Here is a 19,012-nt window from a genome sequence, read left to right on the forward strand (position 1 = left end):
CCTGAGAAATAGTCCGTTTACCTTGGGAATGTTATTTTWAAAAAAAAAGTAGAATAATAAAAAAAGTCTGACCCCTAGCGTCAAGAGGTTAACAAAGGGGTTGAATACTTATTGATTCAAGACATTTCACAACTTTTCATTTTTAATTGATTTGTAAACATTTCTAAAAACAATTCACTTTGACATTTTGGAGTATTGTATGTTGGCCAATGACACAATCTCAATTGAATACATTTTAAATTCAGGCTGTAATAAAAGAATGTGGAAAAAGTCAAGGGGTATGAATACTTTCTGAAGGCACTGTATTTGAGCGATATAAAATAGAAGTGAACTATACCTGACAAGTATAAGTGGTTAATGTTAATTTCCCATCCTTTGTCGGGCCTGCTTGTCAAGCAGCAGAAGGGCCCATTGTTAACTGATAATGTTTACTTAGCAAGCTACTGCTAGAAAATTAGTACAGCTGGCAATTTTTTTTGTTGCTAATGTATAAAAAAAACGAATGTCACATTTACATAAGTATTCAGACCCTTTACTCAGTACTTTTGTTGAAGCACATTTGGCAGCGATTACAACCTAGAGTGTTCTTGGGTATGACGCTACAAGTATGGCACACCTGTATTTGGGGAGTTTCTCCCATTTCTTCTCTGCAGATCCTCTCAAGCGCTGTCAAGTTGGATGGGGAGTGTTGCTGCACAGCTATTTTCAGGTCTCTCCAGAGATGTTCGATCGGGTTCAAGTCCAGGCTCTGGCTGGGCCACTCAAGGACATTCAGAGACTTGTCCCGAAGCCACTCTTGCGTTGTCTTGGCTGTGTGCTTAGGGTCGTTGTCCTGTTGAAGACTGGGGCGAAGGTTCACCTGAGGTCCTGAGCGCTCCGGAGCGGGTTTTCATCAAGGATTTCTCTCTGTACTTTGTTCCGTTCATTTTTGCTTCGATCCTGACTAATCTCCCAGTCCCTGCTGCTGAAAAACATGCCCACAGCATAATGCTGCCACCACAATGCTTCACCGTAGGGATGGTGCCAGGTTTCCTCCAGACATGACGCTTGGCATTCAGGCCAAAGGGTTCAATCTTGGTTTCATCAGAACAGATCATCTTGTTTCTCATGGTCTGAGAGACTTTAGGTGCCTTTTGGCAAACTCCAAGTGGGCTGTTGTGCCTTTTACTGAGGAGTGGCTTCCGTCTGGCCACTCTACCATAAAGGCCTGATTGGTGGAGTGCTGCAGAGATGCTTGTCCTTCTGGAAGATTCTCCCATCTCCACAGAGGAACTCTGGAGCTCTGTCAGAGTGACCATCGGGTTCTTGGTCACCTCCCTGACCAAGGCCCTTCTCCCCTGATTACTCAGTTTGGCCGGGTGGTCAGCTCTAGGAAGAGAATTGGTGGTTCCAAAATTCTTGCATTTTAAGAATGATGGAGGCCACTGTGTTCATGGGAACCTTCAATGCTGCAGAAATGTTTTGGTACCCTTCCCCAGATCTGTGCCTCAACACAATCCTGTCTTGAACACAATTCCTTCGACCTCATGGCTTGGTTTTTGCTCTGACATGCACTGTGAACTGTGGGACCTTATATAGACAGGTGTGCCTTTCCAAATCATGTCCAATCAATAGAATTTACCACAGGTGGACTCCAAGTTGTAGAAACATCTCAAGGATGATCAATGGAAACAGGATGAACCTTTCGAGTCTCATAGCAAAGGGTCTGAATACTTATGTAAATAAGATATGTTTTTATACATTTGCAAAAATGAACATGTTTTTGCTTTGTTATTATTGGATATTGTTTGTAGATTGCTGAGGATTGATTTTGTTTTTTTATTTAATCCATTTTACAATAAGGCTGTAACTTAACAAAATGTGGAAAAAGTCAAGGGGTCTGAACACTTTCCGAAGGCACTGTATCTGGATGATTTGTAAGGCCAGGCACATTTAACAGTTAGGCTATTGATTATAGACCTAATTAAGTTGAGGTTTCCGCTCTCCTCACTTTTCTAAGACAATTCATGGCAAGCGCTGTTTTCTCGTCTCCTAACTCGGCAGCCAATATGCTGGTTAACTGTGCTATTTTGCACATAGCGACATGGTGTAGGAAATGCCAATTCAACAGCGCACTGATGTGTTTCAGGACAACGGCCGCTATCCAATCTGGTAGAAACCGCATTTGTTATAAAATAATATAATCTGTATTCGTGTTGCGCCATTGTTCTTACGTAATATAACCACATACAATTTCTGTAGCACATGTCTTAGAGTGATGGATGTGCCTTCCCCAAGGCCTCCACAATTGATTAGTCCCCTCAGGCAGACGCAAATCAGACAAGTGTCTAAAGACATTTCTGACGACCAACAGCCTATCGACCAAACAATCGACCAGTCAACTAAATGGGGTCAGCCTTAATTGATGGACCACGTCAAATTGGCTAGCTAGCTAATAACATCACTTCTATGGCTATTTAACATGCTAACTTTCAGGGGATAAACTAGATGGCATTATCCAAATATTGTTTGATTTTCTTGCCATCTATAGTGGTGACGACAGTAGTCTGACTGACAACTTTACCAGTACGAGGCCTTGCAGATGTCAAGCTCTTTCCAGAAGCCTAATCTCTGATAAAGCAAGCTAAATGACATGTTGTTTGCTTAGCTAGCTAGTTAGCTACATGCCAAATGGATAGGCTACCTTCGAGTTCCTGAAAATGCATAATCAATTTGTTTACTGAACATAAAAATCATGCAGTTACTTGCTGTATAACTCTGATAGAGCTCTACATCGTATTGTGACGGTTTATTGATAACGAGCTATAGTGGCACAGAGTTGTGGGATATTAGGATCCTCTTGTCTTAACCATGCAGTGGTAAATGCAGTGTGCATCTTTCTCTGTAAGGAGACGTGTGTGTGTGAGAGAGTCCTATTAATGTTCCTCTGTCTGTTTTGATGGCAGGCATCCAGAGAGAGTCTGAAGATGGAACCACTGGCAGTCACCTTACTGCCCGGAGAGGAGAGAGTCATAGGTGAGTTTTCTAAGCTGTTTCTGGGTGAATCTCAATTGTATTTCCTTGATTGCGTGCATCCTCGCTCTTCGCCTCCTCAAAACATATTGGAGGTGAAGATCTGAGTGGAGGAGCCTCAGATCTTCTGCTCCAATGTGCTTTGAGAGGGAAGAAAAAGTATCGAGGAAATATTGAGATTCGCTCTCTCTGTCTTAAAGGAACCTCTCATAACAGCAACTCTCACTAGTGGTTAGTTTCAGATTCCATAGATGGTTACATCATAAAGGATTTCTTGAATGTGATCTGTATTTAGCCTTGTAACCTTTCTCTAGCTGTCTTAGAGGAACTTCTCTAGCCTTGAAAGTTGGTGTCATCATTCAGCTGCAGTAGTTGGTGTCTTAGAATACTTACAGTGCGTTCGGGAAGTATTCAGACCCCTTGACTTTTTCCACATTTTGTTACGATACAGCCTTATTCTAAAATTGATACTTTTCTTCTTACCACTGTATAATGTATGTAAACCCTTAAATTGGTCATCAAATTTGATCTGATCTTCATCTAAGTCACAACAGACAAACAGTGTGCTTAAACTAATAACACACAAATTATTGTATTTTCTTGTCTATATTGAATACATAATTTAAACAAACATTCACAGTGTAGGTTGGAACAGGTATGTGAACCCCTAGGGTAATGACTTCTAATTGGAGTCAGGAGTCAGCTAACGTGGAGTCCAATCAATGAGATGAGGTTGGTTAGAGCTGCCTTGCCCTATAAAAAAAAACACTCAAGAAATTTGAGTTTGCTATTCAGTAGAAGCATTGCTTGATGTGAACCATGCCTCGAACAAAAGAGATCTCAGAAGACTAAGATTAAGAATAGTTGACTTGCATAAAGCTGGAAAGGGTTACAAAAGTATCTCTAAAAGCCTTGATGTTCATCAGTCCACGGTAAGACAAATTGTCTATAAATGGAGAAAGTTTAGCACTGTTGCTACTCTCCCTAGGAGTAGCTGTCCTGCAAGATTGCTTCGAAGCACAGATCTGGGGAAGGGTACCAAAAAATGTCTGCAGCATTGAAGGTCCCCAAGAACACAGTGCCCTCCATCATTCTTAAATGGAAGAAGTTTGGAACCACCAAGACTTCCTAGAGCTGGTTGCCCGGCCAAACTGAGCAATCGGGGGAGAAGGGCCTTGGTCAGGAAGGTGACCAAGAACCCGATTGTCACTCTGACAAAGTTCCTCTGCGGAGATGGGATAACCTTCCAGAAGGACAGCCATCTCTGCAGCACTCCACCAATCAGGTCTTTATGAAAAAGGCACATGGTAGCCTGTACAAGTTTGCAAAAAGGCACCTAAACAAGATTCTCTGGTCTGATGAAACCAAGATTGAACTCTTTGGCCTGAATGCCAYGCGTCACATCTGGAGGAAACCCTGCACCATCCCTACGGTGAAGCATGGTGGTGGCAGCATCATGCTGTAGGGATGTTTTTCAGTGGCAGGGAGACTAGTCAGGATCGAGGGAAAGATGAACAGAGCAAAGTACAGAGAGATCCTTGATGAAAACGTACTCCAGAGCACTCAGGACCTCAGACTGGAATGAAGGTTCACCTTCCAACAGGACAACAACCCTAAGCACACAGCCAAGACAACGCCGGAGTGGCTTCGGGACAAGTCTCTGAATGTCCTTGAGTGGCCCAGCCAGAGCCCGGACTTGAACCCGATCGAACATCTCTGGAGAGACCTGAAAATAGCTGTGCTGTGATGATCCCCATCCAACCTGACAGCGATTGAAAGGATCTGCAGGGAAGAATGGGAGAAACAACCCATTTTACAGGTGTGCCAAGCTTGTAACGTCATACCCAAGAAGTCTCAAGGATGTAATCGCTGCCAAATGTGCTTCAACAAAGTACTGAGTAAAGGGTCTGAATACTTTATGTAAATGTGACATTTCAGTTTATTTTTAATACATTTTATAACATTTCTAAACTGTTTTTGCTTTTTCATTATGGGGTGTTGTGTGTGTGTGTAGATTGAGGGGGGGGGGGAAACGATTTAATCAATTTTAGAATAAGGCTGTAACATCCAATTTGTAAGTCGCTCTGGATAAGAGCGTCTGCTAAATGACTTAAATGTAAATGTAAATAACAATGTGGGAAAAGTCTAGGGTTCTGAACCCTTTCCGAATGCACTGTATATACAGTATACCGCCCACACCAAAACGTGGTGTGTAAGTGTTTACTGTAAATATTACATGAGAGGTGGTAGGGAGGAGATTCTTGTTGGGTTGTCACAGGAGAGGCTCAGAAAAGAACCTACTCTCCCCAGCCGTGTCAACTTGCATTGTTCCAGAGTAGTTATAATGTCGCTATCGCTCTCTCAATTTGTCTCTCCTTCAATTCCAAGGGCTTTATTGGCATGGGAAACATGTTTACATTGCCACAGCAAGTGAAATAGACAAGAAACAAAAGGGATAAAAACTGAACAGTGAACATTACTCTATCTCCTCTCTCACTTGCTCTCTTGGATCACTTCTGCCAATGTTATTTATTGCTTGGATCATTTTAAGACTGGTTGAATACAGCTTTTGAAAATCTTTTTTCTTTCTTGCTGTAGTGTTTACATCATGGTTTGTGTGTGTACGTGTGCGTTGTATATGCTTGGTCATTCTTATATTGCTCGTGTTCTCTTCCCCCCCCAAGACAAAGACATAATGTACATATGTCCATTCAGCGGGCCTGTCAAAGGCAAAGTCTTCATTACTAACTACAGACTGTACTTCAAGAGTGCAGACGCAGTGAGTAGTACACACACACACACACCTGTGAGTGTCTCACACACACACACACACACACACACACACACACACACACACACACACACACACACACACACACACACACACACACATCTGTCGTGGTGGTTGCGTCTTGTGTGGAAGGCATCAGAACACCCAGTCAGTCTAACTCTCTAAATAACATGACTGCTATATACTTAACTACTCCTTGTCAATGAACGCGTGGCTTTCTTTTGCAGAATTACAAGAAATGAGCAGACTTGTTTAGTAAAAGTGTTCACTAGTAAACACCATGTTAAGGTGTGGAACGTTCATTGTATTACAAGAAAAAAACTAGCAGGTCTATTTCGCTTCAGCAGGTGGCATAATCTGTCCGCCCACAATTCACCTGTGGGAACGTGGTGGCTCTCAACACCAGACAGCAGAAAGAGCTGGCCGCTACTATCCGAGAAATTGTTTGTGAGGAGATTAACTCTGCCCTCGACTTCACTCGCCGTGCTCACTTCTAAAGTAGATACCTTTTCAACTAAAGTGGAAAGTCTGAAGAATGCGGGTGAGACTCCATGACCTGGAAACGCGAACTAAGATTAGCGCGAGCTAAACTAGAATAGGCAATCAATRTCCTAAAAGAAAGAATCACTTAAATCATTCCTGTAAATTCACTGTGCGGATCATAGGACTAGAAACTGGTGTGGAAGAGGGCAACTCAACTTCCTTCATGAGAAATATTTTCTATGACCTGTTCGAGTAGGAGAAGCTGGGTCCTGTACCAGTGATAAACATTGCGCACCAAATGGGTCCTCTCGGCAACTAATCCAAGTCAAACGGCGAATTGTTCGCCTTGCAGCGGAATTGGGGGCTCTGACCTATTAGGAGAAGAGGATTAACATCTACCCAGACCTGAGTGCCGAACTGCTAAAACGGAGGGCAACCTACAATTAGGTGAGATCCCAGCTACACGAGCTAAATCTGAGAAGCGCCTTCATCCACCCGGCAAAACTAGTCTTGACATTCCGGAACACAACATATATGTTCACCACTGCCAAGGAAGCTCAGGATTTCTTTTAGAATCACATTAAGACCAATACACAAGGGGAGGAGTCGACAGATGGAACCCCATCATGACTGGCTCAATATTCTGGTATGCTATCCATTTATTTTATTGTACCTTTATTTAAACTAGGCAAGTCAGTTAAGAACAAATTCTTATTTTCAGTGACGGCCTAGGAACAGTGGGTTAACTGCCTTGTTCAGGGGCAGAACGACAGATTTTTACCAAGTCAGCTCGGAGATTCGATCTTGCAACCTTTCGATTACAAGTCCAACGCTCTAACCACTAGGCTCCCAGGTAGCCTATCCATGCACCATCACGCAGCCTAGCCTATTGCTATGATTCTGCCCTCAGCATAAGACAATGATGAGGATAGCCTCTCAAGTGGCTAATACTAGGAACATTATTGCTGATCATTGGAATTTATTATTGTATTGCCTATGGTCCAGGACATTAACACAGTGATAACACCACTCCAATTAACGAACACCGAACAATATATTGAGGTGAATCCCTACATGGGATAAATATGTCAATATAAGTTGGTAGCTATTCCCCTACTAACTTTTTTTCTTCCTTTTGATTGCTTTCCTCCCATTTAGCCTATTGCATTTATTTCCCAGGAAGGACATGACCTACAGGCAGGGCTCTAAATTAACTTTTGTAATTGATAGCACTGGTGCTCCTAACTTCAAAAGATAAGGAGCACCAGACACTTTAGGAGCACCAGAAAAAATTACTTAATTGTCATCAGTTGTTACCTTGATGATGTATTCAAAAGTGCAACTGCAAAGATATTTACAATAGTTATTAGTTTTGGACAAACAAATGTAAAATACAAAACAGAACATTGATAGGTTTGCTGTTGCACTTTTGATTATTTTCAATGTTTTGTTTTTGTATATTACATTTGTTTGTCCAAGGCGAATTACCTATGTTAAATAGGTTTGCTAGTGGCACTTTTGAATACTATTTACATAGGTAATTAGTTTTGTACAAACAAATGTAACCTGCAAAACAGAACATTATTGTAATCAAAGTGCAACAGCAAACATATTTATATAGGTGATTAAAACATAAGTTATTGTATTTAAAAGTGCAACCGTAAACTTTTCTGCATTCTGCTAATAACTAATAATAAAATAATAAAACTAATAATACAAAACTATGTAATATACATCTTGTAAAAAGGCAACATGCTAACTATGAACTGATACTTGGATAATTAAATACATGTTTAGTCTCCTCACAATAACTAATGATTTTAGTTTTTTCTAGAATCAACCTGCTGTTAGGGTAGGGATGTCCCAGGGAACACTGATTGCACTAACCCTCTTCCCGGATAGTCTTCGCGATGGTACCAAATTATAATAATGTTTGTGCAGGACAACTCATTTCCATATGTTGGGTTGATTTGTAGTCCATTATTTTTCTGGGGGAGTAACATTGCATCTGAATTTGGTAAAAACCATCTCTTTGGCAATGCAGTAAGTGCTGTTAAATTTCATAGCTTGGCCTGTTGACCGGCTTGGGCTGCCACGTGTTGTTGCCTGTCAAATATGGCTGCCTGGTAGTGGACTTAGTGATGTTGCTCCAACCCCTGCCCCAATGTACTTGATGTGATTTTGGCTTAAGTTTTAGCAACGACTCGTGTGTTTTTTAGGTTGCTAGACCCAGTAGCAAAATGTGTCTTCCTTGCTGCAATTACACCCCAATTTCGACAGTACTAACAGACAGTTGTTGCTAGTTTTGTACCTCCGTAGCCACTTGAATTCGCGAAGCAACCCCCTCGAAACATGTAGATATTTTTCTGAAGTGGTGGATCACGTGGCAACTTCTCTGACATTGTCCTCATCTTCTGCTTGTGCTTGATCATTTCATAATTATTATTTTTTTGTTCAAGAAAGCTGTAAATCCACCATGTTTCATTGTTGTTCTTGCTAGCTAGCTAGCTAATGCCATATAGCTGACAGAAAGGGGCAGCACAGATCTACGGGAAAGTTTGCAGGAAAAGGGATTGGTTGTGCCTGGCGTGTGATTGGTTTAATTATCTACATTTGTAGAATTATGATTGGTTATGATTTGTAAACAACGTATCAGCCTTTCTTGTATGATCAGTGAAGAGAAGTGTTGCGGCAAAATATTGTTATGCATTCTTTTTGTCGCACGGTGCTCCCAAAATAAAAGTACTGGTCACGCAGCAATTGTTTTTGTTGCATSTGCGACCGAATTGGTCGCACTTTAGAGCCCTGCCTACGAGAGGTCGACCGATTTAATCGGAATGGCCGATTTAATTAGGGCCGATTTTAAAGTTTTCATAACAATCGGAAATCGGTAATTCTGGACACCGATTTGGCCGTTTCTTTTTTTTTTTACTCCTTTATTTCACTAGGCAAGTCAGTTAAGAACACATTCTTATTTTCAATGATGGCCTAGGAACGGTGGGTTAACTGCCTTGTTCAGTGGCAGAACGACAGATTTTTACCGTGTCAGCTCAGGGATTCAATTTGGAACCTTACGGTTAACTAGTCCAACGATCTAACCACCTGCCTCACGAGGAGCCTGCCTGTTACGCGAGTGCAGTAAGAAACCAAGGTAAGTTGCTAGCTAGCATTAAAATGATCTTATAAAAAACAATCATAATCACTAGTTATAACTACACATGGTTGATGATATTACTAGTTTATCTAGCGTGTCCTGCGTTGCATATCATCGATGCAGTGCGCATTCGCGAAAAAGGACTGTCGTTGCTCCAAAGTGTACCTAACCACAAACATCAATGCCTTTCTTAAAATCAATACACAGAAGTATATATTTTTAAACCTGCATATTTAGCTAAAAGAAATCCAGGTTAGCAGGCAATATTAACCAGGTGAAATTGTGTCACTTCTCTTGCGCTCATTGCACGCAGAGTCAGGGTATATGCAACAGTTTGGGCCTCCTGGCTCGTTGCGAACTTATTTGCCAGAATTTTACGTAGTTATGACATAACATTGAAGGTTGTGCAATGTAACAGGAATATTTAGACTTATGGATGCCACCCGTTAGATAAAATACGGAACGGTTCCGTATTTCACTGAAAGAATAAACGTTTTGTTTTCGAAATGATCATTTCCGGATTCGACCATATTAATGACCAAAGGCTCTTTTTTTCTGTGTTATTATGTTATAATTAAGTCTATGATTTGATAGAGCAGTCTGACTGAGCGATGGTAGGCACCAGCTGGCTCGTAAGCATTCATTCAAACAGCACTTTCGTGCGTTTTGCCAGCAGCTCTTCGCAATGCTTCAAGCATTGCGCTGTTTATGACTTCAAGCCTATCAACTCCCGAGATTAGGCTGGTGTAACCGATGTGAAATGGCTAGCTAGTTAGCGGGGTGCGCGCTAATAGCGTTTCAAACGTCACTCGCTTTGAGACTTGGAGTAGTTGTTCCCCTTGCTCTGCATGGGTAACGCTGCTTCGAGGGTGGCTGTTGTCGATGTGTTCCTGGTTCGAGCCCAGGTAGCYGCGAGGAGAGGGATGGAAGCTATACTGTTACACTGGCAATACTAAAGTGCCTATAAGAACATCCAATAGTCAAAGGTATATGAAATACAAATCATATAGAGAGAAATAGTCCTATAATTCCTATAATAACTACAACCTAAAACTTCTTACCTGGGAATATTGAAGACTCATGTTAAAAAGAACCACCAGCTTTCATATGTTCTCATGTTCTGAGCAAGGAACTTAAACGTTAGCTTTCTTACATGGCACATATTGCACTTTTACTTTCTTCTCCAACACTTTGTTTTTGCATTGTTTAAACCAAATTGAACATGTTTGATTATTTATTTGAGGCTAAATTGATTTTATTGATGTATTATATTAAGTGAAAATATGTGTTCATTCAGTATTTTTGTAATTGTCATTATTACAAATAAATAAATAACTCGTCTTTCTATTCTGGTTAGAGACAGTTTGCGCTGTTCTGTGAAGGGAATAGCACACAGCGCTGTACGAGATCTTCAGTTTCTTGGCAATTTCTCGCATGGAATAGCCTTCATTTCTCAGAACAAGAATAGAATGACGAGTTTCAGAAGAAAGTTCTTTGTTTCTGGCCATTTTGAGCCTGTAATTGAACCCACAAATGCAGATGCTCCAGATACTCAACTGGTCTAAAGAAGGCCAGTTTTATTGCATCTTTAATCAGAACAACAGTTTTCAGCTGTGCTAACATAATTGCAAAAGGCTTTTCTAATTATCAATTAGCTAATCCAAGTTCATCATTTTAAAAGGCTAACACAACGTGCCATTGGAACACAGGAGTGATGGTTGCTGATAATGGGCCTCTGTACGCCTATGTAGATAGTCCATTAAAATTCTGCCGTTTCCAGCTACAATAGTCATTTACAACATTAATAATGTCTACACTATTTCTGAGCAATTTAATGTTATTTTAATGGACAAGAAATGTGCTTTTCTTTCAAAAACAAGTACATTTCTAAGTGACCCCTAACGTTTTAATGGTAGTGTATGTTGATGTATGCAGTGTTTGTGGTGAAAGTAAATTGTCTTTATTGTGACCAGACTTCAAACCCATCACACTGAGTGATGGGTTTTCAAAAGCACTAGGTGGCTCCTGTCACAATATGCTACTCAAATAATAAAGTGCCAATGACGTGGAAATAATCGTCTGTTATGTGAGGGAAAGAGAGAATTCTACATTTAGGACGAAAAGATATGCCGCAGCTGTCTCGACCACCAGAAGTACCAAAATAATGTCTGTTCAGGAAAACACTGAGAGTCTGGCCCAGACTAGGCCTATTCAAGAACCCTGCGACAGATGACCAGCTGCCAGATATAGCTAGGAATTCAACCGGTTTTTGGTGCATCATCGGCTGTAAGTGACAAGTAAAGTGATCACCGTATAGTTTAAAGTAAGTGCTTTACCGCCGAACAACATCGCTATCTACTGCTAACTTTTGTCAATGCAATAGGCCATGCAGCTACAAGTTAGCTTAGCTTTTGTTTGATTGTTTATTATCCCGGTATTAATCGTTATAATTTTACTAGACTTATCATATAGGTTTAAAGCAGTGTTGCACAAGTCCTGCAGTCACATGTGTAGGCTACATTTAATATTTTCAGTTGATCATGGTGACAATTGTAGCCTAGGTAATTTATATATAAATAATGTTCTTGACAATGAAGTAACTGATAACCGATGTTGTGTGTCACATACATGTATTGTATGTGTTGCATGAGGCAATCTCAGATGATTAAAAACCTTATTTTCCGTTTATTTAAGGTCACTGTTACAACTACTTCTGGTACAAAGTCACGGATACTTAGGGGTCCTTTGGAAAGAATTGGTATATGTCTTCAAGGTAATCGGCCCAGGGCAATACCAAAGTATTTGATGCAAGTTCCAGGTTTGTCACAAGTTGTTATCAAGCAAGCACTGAATGTTGTGACTGAGAAGTGTAGAGGATTGGCCAGTAAAAAGGTGGACTCTACTGCGACACACCAGTCCGTAAGCACTGAAAGAGTTTTCATGGGATAAACTTTGAATGAGTGGAAAAAGTCAGGCCCAAGATTACTGTTATTTTTGCAATGTGTGAGCACTTTCTCAATGACTGTGGCTACAGGAACAAGGAATAGGCCTTCAGGCTGCGTAAAGAAGGTCTCAATGGCCGTGGCAGGTGCCACCCATTTAAGGGCACGTTCTAGATGTATGTGTGCACCATGTTTTGTAATGCGCTTGTCATGCTTTATGGTGGGGCCCAAAAAATATTATTTGATCAACTATCCAGGCTCGGTGTCTGTGTGTAGGAAGAGTACAATGACAAAATTGAAAAGGTTTGGCGAGTCATGGGATGAGTAATGCCTCCAGTGGAGAAGAGATATGGAGAGTGTCCAGGTCCTGTCTGTAGGGAGTGTAGCTTGTCCTGACACCACAACGAATGGTATGTACAGTGCATTCGGAAAGTATTCAGACCCCTTGACTTTTTCCACATTTTGTTACGTTACAGCCTTATTTTAAAATGAATTAAATTGCCTTTTTTCCTAATCAATCTACACACAATACCTCATAATTACAAAGCAAAAACAGTGTTTTTATTTTTATGTTTGCATATTTATTAGAAGAAAAACCCCTGAAATATCACATTTACATAAGTATTCAGACCCTCTTACTCAGTACTTTGTTGAATCACCTTTTGCAGCGATTACAGCCTCAAGTCTTCTTGGGTATGATGCTACAAGCATGGCACACCTGTATTTGGGGATTTTCTCCCATTATTTTCTGCAGATCCTCTCAAGCTCTGTCAGGTTGGATGGGGAGTGTCGCTGCAAAGCTATTTTCAGGTCTCTCCAGAGATGTTTGATCGAGTTCCAGTCCAAGCTCTGGCTGGGCCACTCAAGGACATTCGGAGAATTTTCCCGAAGCCCCTCCCGCGCTGTCTTGGCTGTGTGCTTAGGGTCATTCTCTTTTTGGAATGTGAGTGGTCCTGAGCGCTCTGGAGGAGGTTTTCATTAAGGATCTCTCTGTTGCTCCTTTCATCTTTGCCTCGATCCTGATTAGTCTCCCAGTCCCTGCCACTGAAAACCATCCCCACAGCCTGATGCTGCCACCACCATGCTTCACCATAGGGATGGTGCCAGGTTTCCTCCAGAAGTGACGGTTGGCATTCAGGCCAAAGAGTTCAATCTTGGTTTCATCAGACCAGAGAATCTTGTTTTTCATGGTCTGAGAGTTGGAGGAGTGGCTTCCGTCAGGCCACTGTACTTAAAGGCCTGATTGGTGGAGTGGCTTTGTTTTTGCTCTGACATGCACTGTCACCTGTGGGACCTTTTATATAGACCGGTGTGTTCTTTTCCAAATCATGTCCAATCAATTGAATTTACCACAGGTGGACTCCAAGTTGTAGAAACATCAAGAATGATCAATGGAAACAGGATGCACCTGAAATCAATTTTGAGTCTCATAGCAAAGGGTCTGAATACTTTTTTTTATAACTAAATAAATAAAAACGTTGCTTTGTCATTATGGGGTATTGTGTGTAGTTTGTTGAGGAAAAAATGTATTTACTCCATTTTTAGAATAAGGCTGTAACGTAACAATAAAGGGTGGGGTCTGAATACCTTCAGAATGCACTGTATAGACTGTAGCTATTGAAATGTGTTGATGGTTTATGTTAATTCTAAATACAACCACTATAACAGACTACATACAGTATGATATACGGCTGTGTATGTTTGCTGTGTTTTATTTTTAAAAAAATTTATTGGGATTTTTTACAATTACCAAGGCAGTAGGAATTGAGTGACTGCAAGACAGGGTGACGAACCCAGTTCCTTGGGTAGCACTAATCGCATATACCTTGATGTCTGGCGCGTTACCGCGAAGTCACGACGTCAGCATTTCTGTGTTAATCTAATATAAAAACCTGTTATGACCCATGTCATTATCTATAATCCAATGCCTGAGAGTGAACAGGTCCAGCTACCAGGGATTGAAGCTCTACCTGATAGCCCATCCCCTGGATCCGAGGAATGATCTCATCTCAGCAGTGCTGGAATAGTATGCACACGGCGTGGTGTTTATATATGGCAACTCACAGTAGCGTCCCTTAACAGCATGCATTACTTGGCTACAGTGTGTATGTTTTCTGCATTAATTTAATCACTGATAACTGTTTTGAACCTCCTTTGCAACTGTTTGCAATCATCATGGCCAGCTTGACTGTGGCCAGGTTTTAATGTCAGGGATCGAAGCTCTTCCTGACATCCCATCGCCTGGTTCCGAGGAGAGACCCTCTCAATGAACTATCTTTTTGGTTGTAATATACAGCTACATTCGGTTGATATTGGGAATTCTAGGGAATAAGCATTATTTTTATTAACATGTTTCTGTGCTCCTTTTCTAGGCCWATGCACAGACAAATCCATATCAACTTACAATAGACACATTTGACAGCAGCGTCATTTAACCTTGCATCATTTGACTAGAATATATATTTTTTTTAAATCTACCACTGGATCAAAATGTTCGCGTCTCAGAAACGTGTTGGTGTAGATCACCTTCCACAACAGGTCTCCATATAAGTCCTTCAATTTCCTATATCCACATTTGTTCCAAACACTGACGACAAACAATATCTAAAGATTGAATTCTAAGAGCTTGTGGGACGTGTCGTTGTGAGACAGTTACCATAATTTGAGCACTACAAGTCTGTTAAATGGCACATACCTCACAATTACTCAGATGTAATGACAAGGAAATCAGATTTAATTCCTTTAGGGCTACTGGATGAAAATGAAATACGTTCAAAAGACATGATGAGGACGATCAATCTACTTAATGACGTTATGTCCCTTATTCTTCCATTGAAGTAGATGGCAAGAACACTCAAACCCCACATGGGAAGTTGACGTTAACAAGMGATCAGTGGACAAAACAAAATGCAAATGCAGCAATTGGACGTTTGAAAAATGCCCTTGAACCCATGGACAAAGTCGAAGACTTACTGCCTGCCTTTTACGGACTTCCACTGCGCAATCAACTTTACCGACCTCTACAAGACAACGTCCAATGGAGAAATGTGAACTTTGAACCAATTAAGGAACATGGTGAACAGAAGAAATGTGACTCAAAGTGCAGTTGGAGACAATTACAGGCCATGTTTGGAATTTTTTAAAAGATGGAACAGATGCCTCCGTCATCACAGCTACGCTCAATTACTTTAGCATGGCTTCAGCGCAGGACACTACACAGACATAGTCCACCAGAAGATTTCAAACATCTGCCACTGAAAAACACAAGTGGTTTGATGCTCAGATGTTTACCATAGTAGACACCTATGTCATGAACGATGACACAGGTTTCCACCGCCAGCTTAGTGGAGAAAAGCCAAAACGCAGGACAAACAACCACAGATGCTGACCTGTCACTATCATGGCTTTAGCCATCCGGCCTTCCCGAAGTCAGAAAGAACTGAGTCACCATCAGCAAAAAGAACACAAGATATCAGTTGTCTATAATCAAGCTAAAATTGAAGCCAGATCTAAAAAACACAGACAATGCAGTTGATACACTTTTCATTTATCACAGTGGCCTGTGTGTATACATTCTATACATGAGGGTGATGGAGAGAACCTGCAGGCTGTGGAAATTCAAAAACGCTGCATTTTAGGCAAGCCAAGGGAAGAAAAAACAGCCTGGAGGGGCTGAAACGGCAGTTTGATCTAGCCTCCATAAAGCCCCAGTGTGTCTCGGAGACTCCGGTGGAACCGCACAGTGAATACAGGTGGTGGATCAGAAAACAACATAGCGTTAGACTTGAACTGCGAACCCCATGTGTGCCACACAAAAGACCTCATGCAACATCAACGGGCCCGTGTCAAGTTTGACATTGCACAGAAAGTCAGCAGGACCATTGGAGAGCAGACAGACCTCATGCATCGATTTGATAAAGACCGTGAGCTGAAGCCAGAGTGTGGAAAGCACTCAATCTCAAGTAGATCTGAGGACATCGACCATATAGTAAGTGTGCTTCTTTATCAGAATTTGTTTGCTTTGACACCTGGCAGGTTTTATTTACCCAAGCTTCCGGAACTTCCAAATATAGCTATTGCACAAATTGGACTATGAGGAACTATAGTTGTGGATCAACAACCACAAACTGAGCTTACACTGGTGAGAAGAACCAACTGTCTGCTCATTTGGCACGCAGGCAGAGGCACAAACATTGACAGTTGATTTCAGCTGCAGTGTTGAGACCCTAGAATAGAAATAATCTTAAACGCCGCAATTAGAGAAGTAATGTAGGAAAGAGGAAAGAAGATGTAGTACTGAAACCAATGACAATGTAGACTCAACCTGTATTTACTTTTATACCGTTACATTCTTCAGTGCATTTATTTGTGTAATTATTTAACAGAAAATATTATACAGAGCCTTCAGAAAGTATTCATACTCCTTGACTTATTCCGCATTTTGTTGTGTTACAACCTGAATTTAAAATGGATTCAAAATATATTTTTTCTCATCCATCTACACACAATACCCCATTATGGCAAAGTGAAACCATGTATTTATAAACGTTTGCTAATTTATTTGATTTGAAAATGAGATACAGAAATATCTAATTTACATAAGCATGCACACCCCTCAGTCAATACTTTGTACAAGCACCTTTGGCAGCGATTACAGCTGTGAGTCTTTCTGGGTAAGTTTCTAAGAGCTTTGCAAACCTGGATTGTACAATATTTGCCCATTTACTTAAAAAATTCTTCAAGCTCTGCCAAGTTGTTTGTTGATCATTGCTAGACTGCCATGTTCAAGTCTTGCCATAGATTTTCCCAAGCAGATTTAAGTCAAAACTATAACTATGCTACTCAGGAACATTCAATGTTATCGTCAACTCCAGTGTATGTTTGGCCTTGTGTTTTACGTGATTGTCCTGACGAACTTTACAATTCGCTGTATGTGTAGGGTACAGAGATGGTGTAGTCGTTCAAAAATCATGTTAACCACTATTATTGAACACAGACTGAGTCCATGCAGCTTATTATGCAATTTAAGCACATTTTTACTCCTGAACTTCTTTAGGCTTGCCATAACAAAGGGGTCGAATACTTATTGACTCAAGACATTTCAGCTTTTCATTTTTAATACATTTCTAAAATGTTCTACAAACAAAATTCCACTTTGACATTATGGGGTATTGCTGCAATAACTTTTTGGGCGACCTGACCAAATTCACATAGAAATGTGAGTTATAAATGTATCATTCTCATTGAAAACAAGTTGAAGAAGCAGATCTGTTCTATGTGCACTATTTCTATGCTTCCTGTTCTTAAGTTTCGTTTTTTTCGTCTTTTACTGGTTTGTACACCAGATTCAAAGATATTTCACAGCAAGCCTGCGATGCAGTGCTAGCTGTGCCACCAGAGACTCTGGGTTCGAGCCCAGGCTCTGTCGCAGCCGGCCGCGACCGGGAGGTCCATGGGACGACGCATGGTTGGGTTGTGTTTCGGAGGACGCATGGCTCTCGACCTTCGTCTCTCCCGAGCCCGTACGGGAGTTGTAGCGATGAGACAAGACAGTAGCTATTAATAATTGGATACCACGAAATTGGGGAGAAAAAGGGGGTAAAAAAAAAATATATATATACAGTGGGGAGAACAAGTATTTGATACACTGCCGATTTTGCAAGTTTTCCTACTTACAAAGCATGTAGAGGTCTGAATTATATATCATAGGTCACTTCAACTGTGAGAGACGGATCTATAAAAACAAAATCCAGAAAATCACATTTATAATTTTTAAGTAATTAATTGCATTTTATTGCATGACATAAGTATTGATCACCTACCAACCAGTAAGAATTCCGGTCTCACAACGTGTTAGTTTTTCTTTAAGAAGCCCTCCTGTTCTCCACTCATTACCTGTATTAACTGCACCTGTTTGAACCGTTACCTGTATAAAAGACACCTGTCCACACACTCAATCAAACAGACGCCACCTCTCCACAAATGGCCAAGACAGAGAGCTGTGTAAGGACATCAGGATAAAATTGTAGACCTGCACAAGGCTGGATGGCTACAGGACAAAAGGCAAGCAGCTTGGTGAGAAGGCAACAACTGTTGGGCAATTATTAGAAAATGGAAGAATTCAAGATGACGGTCAATCAGCCTCGGTCTGGGCTCCATGCAAGATCTCACCTCGTGCGGTCAATGATCATGAGGAATGTGAGGGATCAGCCAGAACTACACGGCAGGACCTGGTCAATGACTGAAGAGAGCTGGGACCACAGTCTCAAAGAAAACCATTAGTAACACACTACGCCGTCATGGATTAAAATCCTGCAGTGCACGCAAGGACCCCTGCTCAAGCCAGCGCATGTCCAGGCCGTCTGAAGTTTGCCAATGACCATCTGGATGATCCAGAGGAGGAAGGGGAGAAGGTCATGTGGTCTGATAGACAAAAATAGAGCTTTTTGGTCTAAACTCCACTCGCCGTGTTTGGAGGAAGAAGAAGGATGAGTACAACCCCAAGAACACCATCCCAACCGTGAAGCATGGAGGTGGAAACATCATTCTTTGGGATGCTTTTCTGCAAAGGGGACAGGACGACTGCACCGTATTGAGGAGGATGGATGGGCCATGTATCGCGAGATCTTG

At 41.2% G+C, this 19,012-nt stretch overlaps 1 protein-coding gene across 4 annotated transcripts in view; it reads left to right on the forward strand.

The window, feature by feature from the left end:
• Positions 1-19,012, forward strand: part of LOC111952080 (myotubularin) — a 64,689-nt gene that overhangs the window by 11,964 nt on the left and 33,713 nt on the right. For all 4 annotated transcript variants that reach the window (XM_023970564.3, XM_023970572.3, XM_070435080.1 and 1 more), the window contains 2 exons: positions 2,946-3,015; positions 5,697-5,791. In XM_023970564.3, coding sequence (XP_023826332.1) covers positions 2,946-3,015; positions 5,697-5,791 — 165 coding nt within the window. The remainder of the gene's footprint in view (positions 1-2,945; positions 3,016-5,696; positions 5,792-19,012) is intronic.

The sequence above is a fragment of the Salvelinus sp. IW2-2015 genome, linkage group LG3, assembly GCF_002910315.2.
Source record: "Salvelinus sp. IW2-2015 linkage group LG3, ASM291031v2, whole genome shotgun sequence".
Taxonomy (NCBI): Eukaryota; Metazoa; Chordata; class Actinopteri; order Salmoniformes; family Salmonidae; genus Salvelinus; species Salvelinus sp. IW2-2015.